The sequence below is a fragment of the Echinops telfairi genome, unplaced genomic scaffold (assembly GCF_000313985.2).
Source record: "Echinops telfairi isolate 266 unplaced genomic scaffold, ASM31398v2 ScPeMD7_7469;HRSCAF=8507_1, whole genome shotgun sequence".
Lineage (NCBI taxonomy): Eukaryota > Metazoa > Chordata > Mammalia > Afrosoricida > Tenrecidae > Echinops > Echinops telfairi.
This window is the reverse complement of record NW_022111373.1, coordinates 50,523,481-50,528,914: the sequence shown is the minus strand read 5'-3', so window position 1 is coordinate 50,528,914 and position 5,434 is coordinate 50,523,481. Positions and strand designations below refer to the sequence as shown.

At 40.4% G+C, this 5,434-nt stretch overlaps 1 protein-coding gene across 1 annotated transcript in view; it reads left to right on the top strand.

The window, feature by feature from the left end:
• CAST (calpastatin) overlaps window positions 1-5,434 on the top strand; it is a 138,677-nt gene that overhangs the window by 12,997 nt on the left and 120,246 nt on the right. The window contains exon 2 of the mRNA XM_045285140.1: window positions 570-632. Within this exon, the coding sequence (XP_045141075.1) occupies window positions 570-632 (63 nt within the window). The remainder of the gene's footprint in view (window positions 1-569; window positions 633-5,434) is intronic.

The window sequence follows — 5,434 nt, the reverse complement described above, 5'->3', positions numbered from 1 at the left end:
TAGCCACCGAGACTCCTAATTAAAAACCTAAAGTCATGATAAATAGAAGATAGGGCCTTGCCACTTGAGGTTGTATCTTTCTGAATTGGTGACTTCTCAAGTGGTAGAACTCTAGGGAATTCCCAAGGGCCATGGGAACTAATGAGTGACTTGGAATGCCGTTGTCCTCCCTTAACTCTACCCCAACTTAGGTTTAAGTATAGCTTCAAGTTCAGCATGGTCTTTAGACATCGCATCTGCACGATGAAACAGATGTCTCCGTGATGGCAATTTGGGCTTTAATATACGATGAGTTATTTTGTGGGAGACAACACTCTGCCTCGACATTACTATGAGATCTTCATCTGGTTAATTAAAGACTGACTTCCAGATCCCCAATGAAGAGCTGTCACTCCCCTTGATTTCTGAAAGTCACTGGTGTCGGTGTAGAATTACCAACATTCTCTGGACATAGATCAAAGGGGTCAATGCCTTTAAACTCTCTGCATTCAGCCTTTTCGGAATAAATGATGGTTATATTGTCTGTCACCTTCCTCTGGTAAACAAGATCTTTTTATCTTTTTTTATAGCATGCCAGTGAGAAAACAAGTGGATCACCGTCGTCGAAAGCAGGAGAAAAGAAAGCAGATGAGGTAATAGTGACAGTACTGGGGTTTCATTTTGCCTTCCTTTTCTGTTGTGAAGTCCACCTTGAAATATTAAATAATGAGATAGAAAAGAATTTCTAATGGAATGCTTCCAAATTTAGTGTTAACTCTTGACTTGATTCAAGAATGTAAGTCATTAAAAACAAAGAAGAATAGAGAGCTCCTTGGAAAAGGAACAGTTACAATCAGGTTCCATGAGGGATAGAACTCATTGAGACTGTCTTTCCTATAGGAATCAGTGAATCTTTGTTGGTTGGCTAAGTTGAATGTAGTCCATTTAGAAGGGAAATGCGCATGCATTTTATACTTTACTAGTATGAAAATATATATGTCGTGGAAAAGGGAAGCATTTTCCCCCACGAAAGTGTACCCTAAAAGGAGGACAAGGATGGCCTAGATTTAAACAGTTCATAAACAAAAAGAAAAGAGAAAGAACTTTTTTAAAAATTGAATCAAGTCAATGGAAATCCCAGTTGATCGAAATCTAACTTTGAGGCGAGTCTTCATTGAGCTGTGAATTACTTCCTTCCCTGAATGATGCTCCATTCTGGCCACTGCCAGCAGGGCCCTGTGGGCTAAGGAAGGGTCCTGTGAAGTGCTGGCCTTTGTCTGGAGGGTGTTCCTTCCCTTTCAGTTGTTACATTTGAAATCTCAAGTTGCACATTTGCAATCTCAAAAGATAAATTCATCTTTATTCAGTAGGACCGGTATATCTTTTCCAACGTTTATAGCTCTTCCCACCAGGTTCCAAAAGGCTTGTAGAAATTTCGAAAACCTAACGTGATCATTCCCTATTTTTCTGTTTCTTCAAGATTCAAGAAGTGTTTCTAGAAATGTAGTTGGTCCTCCTCCTGCAGACATTTTCTGCATGCTCAGCATCCAGGGAGGCAGTTAGGAGGAGAGCTGGGGTGTGTGCTCTATGAAGGCACTCCGCATCTCTGATCCTCCATTACTAATCTCCCTGAAAATGCGATATAGATGACTTCTTACCAAGGAAATTTGTCATGGATTGTGTGTACTGGTGGAAGGCAAATGCTTCATTAAGAATTAAAAGTACAAATAAGCATATTAAAATTTCATCCGGTTTCTTGGTTCAATTATTGAAAAAGAATTTCCCTGTGGAAAACTACTATTTTCTTTTCTTTAGTAGTATGAAAATATATACAGTATCATCACTTTCTATACCAGCCCAACCCTTTTAAACATCTTCCCAGTTATCTATAAAATTTATTATTTAGGCAAATGGTGAACACTTCCTGTTTGAACAGTACTACTCACTCACTGCCACCGAGCCAAACAGTTCCCCTTTATTTGCCAGACCAGGAAGTATCATTCTTGGATGTTATCCTTTATAAATATTCGTCAAGATTGAACTACTTGCACAAGAAGGAACGCTTATCTGCTCTCTCTGTATACAGGCAAGTGGATAGCAGTCCCGTTCTTACAGCATTATCCTCACTAACTAGGTTGTCACTTCAAAGCTTAACTATTACACCTTGAATGGATATTGGGATAGCCAACAACTACTAACATAGACTTAGATCTCCTTATAAGGTCTTGACCACCAATCCCCTTATCTCCGTATTTATGAAGACCTTGGAAAACACTGATAAGGAGCCATAGAACAAATGCAGCTGGGGAAAAACTCCAAATTTCTGTGTCAATAGAGGGGGACTGTCACTTCAGGTTGAACCCGAAAGGCTTCACTTCCAGCTCCTGAGAAGAAAATTTCCATCTCTTTACCAGCAAGTCATTCAATCTGTCATGATTTCACAGCATTGCTGGGAAATTCCAGTTTACAGCCACTGGCCTTGTTCCAGAGCCAAGATGCATCAATCTGTTTTCTGTTCCAACCAGAGAAACAGAGAGGAGATAAAAGCTTTGTCTTGTTCCATGGCTTTAATCAACATACTGAATTAATAGTCTGATATTAGAAATTATTTATAATCGTATCAAGATTTACTGAGATGTGCTAGGACGGATAGTCATGGGGTATGGATTGGAGGTGCCTTGTTGGTCTAGATTACTTCCAAATGATCTGTCCCCAAAGAGTCTGTGGTTGCAGGTAAGCCCTGAAATATTATGTGCACATAGGTAATCCATGAGTGATTGTAAGCCTAGAGATATGCAGAGAAACTATCCTACCTTATGCCTTAGTATTCATGGTTATAAAGCATATGCAACCTGGACTGCTTATCTACCGTTCCCCTCTCCCGTGCTCACTTAAACCCCTTGTCTTCTGGGGGCTGAGTGGTTATCCTTTGGGCTGCTAACCCCAGGTCAAGACCACCAGTCTCAGAAATCCACAGGGGCAGTTCGCCCCTGTCCTTTGGGGTCACTATGAGTCAGCATTGACTAGATGGCAGTGAGTTTGGCTTGGGTTTGGTCTTCTCAAATAAATTTCTCTTCCCAAATGAACCCCTAGTGGCTCCACGTGTTAAGCACGGGGCTGCTAATCAGAAGATCAGTAGTTTGAACCCAGCAGGCATTCCACAGGAGAAAGCTTTGGCAGTCTGCTTCTGTAAAGACTTATAACTCTGAAGGCAGTGCTGCTTTGTCCTGTGGGGTGTGTGGGTTCAGTGTCTTCTCAAGATTCTCAGACAATGGAAAGACTTCTGGAAACGGAGTCTTACCCTGTGCTTTGTTGATTCCATTTTCAAATGAGCATTAGCACTGAAGGTTAAATAAGTTATTGCTCATAAGAGTACGCAAATATACCTTTTAGGCCTGCAAAGACACACCAAGGTACTTGGGACCAAGTGAGTCTGGAAATGTATTTTATGTGCTCAGGGATACTGCTGCTCCCTGGCCAGCTCTACTGCAGAGATGCACATGGATCTATGCAATGGCAAGTGGGTAAGAGCAAAGCACAAATTGCATTGGCATCAGTGCTTCTGTATACAGAAAGGATGAGTCCTGAGGGACAGATTTCTTGGATCCTCTAGACTATACTTTGCCAGTTATTTATAGAAAATTGATTCATGTATTACTTGCACAGTAGGAAAAGCATTATTTGGTACGAAGTCACAAGTGAATTCTCAAAATACATATGTTAAAATCACCAGGATTCCAGACTTCCTGGGTGGTTACTCATTGGTGTTGGCATCCCTCAGTTCTTTCTTTTGCAAATCAAGTTGGTTTCCTGCCTTGACCTTGTTTGTATTGGAGAAGCAGACATTTTAGACTGGAAACAGGACCCTTAATTCTGAAATCGGTAATGAGAAAAAGCTATAAAGAATAACATTCCTCTTAAAGGGACTGAAAGCTAAAATTATCTCATTCACATTCCAAATTTATTTTCACTAGGGCTGGGCATACAAATGCTTCCCCCAGTCTAATTGAGCTCCTTGGTTTTCTGCTTGCTTTCTTAAAACAGAGGGTAAACTCAGTAGACTCCCTAAATAATGAAAGAGGAAGCTGGATGACTAATGAACCTTGAATTTAAAAGATAATGGTGGCTTTTACTACTAGATACATAGAACAGAGGCGTCTAAAGTGTTTGCTAGCTCTGATAGTGTCTAGCTTCAGTGCTACAATGACAAATAGCTCAGGGGCCACCTAGTGGAAGAAAGGAGTAATTTCTTGCTCTGCTATCCAAAACAAAGCTCCCTGGAATCAATGCGACCTCCATAGGACAGGGTAGAACTGCCCCAGTGGGTTTCAGAGACTACCTCTTTACAGGATTAGAAAGTCTCATCTTTCTCCCGCAGAGCAGCTGGTGGTTTTGAACAGATGACCCTGTGGTTAGCAGCTTAACGCGTAACCTCTACACCATCAGGTCTCCCTACTGCTGTGCTATAGTATTCAAAAAATTATGGAATAAAATGTTTTTAGCCTCAGCAATGATGACATATAGTTGGTTTTGCCTTTTGGCAGCTGCATACGTTAGTTTGTTGTTTTTTTTAAGAAGAAAGAGACTTGAATATGCCCTTATGTAAAATTAGACATTTTAAGAGCAGGCAGTGCTTTCTGTTGTACACAGGGTCACTGTGAGGCGGAGGCCACCCAACATCGCCCAACAGCAAGATTGTAAGCGTTACAGATATAAATGGATTTTGTCTTTAGTAAAATAGAAGTGTGACCTAAGTGACTGAGATTCTTGAATAAGGGAAACAAATTCAATTATCGGACCCGGAAATGCCAATTCTTTCTTCCAGTGTGGAATAACTAGAAGTGAGCTTAATGACCAGTGGTCTAGGATGGACATAGCTTTGTTTATTTATTTTACGTAGACTTGCAGAAGCTTTAACTTTTAGAAAAATTTTAAGTTTTATTGACATAATTCACATTTTTTGTTTAATTCAGTGGTTTAGACATATTAAAAAGAGTTGTGCAATTATTACCAGTCATTTTTGACTAATTTTCTCCATGGTTGAACTCATCATTGGCTACCCATTTCCTCCCAACTGTCCTGCCATAAGGGAGCCCTGGTGACGTAGTGGCTATGAGTTTGGGCTGCATTTTGCAAGGTCCGCAGTTCTAAACCACCAGCTGCTCTGCGGGAGAAAGGAGGGAGCTTTCTCCTCTTGTCAACAGTTACCGTCTCGGAAGCTCACGGGGCCAGTTACCCGGTCCCATATTGTTGCTATAAGTCCGCATTGACTGGAGGACAGTGAGTTTGGTTTGTTTTTCTTTGCCATAACTCTAAGAAACTATTAATCTAGTCACTGTCTCTATAGATTTACCTCTCCTGTATTTCATATAAAGCAAAACATACAAAAAAACCTAAAAAAAAGCCAATAGCAATAACAAAATAAAGAGAAAAACTTCAAGTGAAAAAAAAAAAA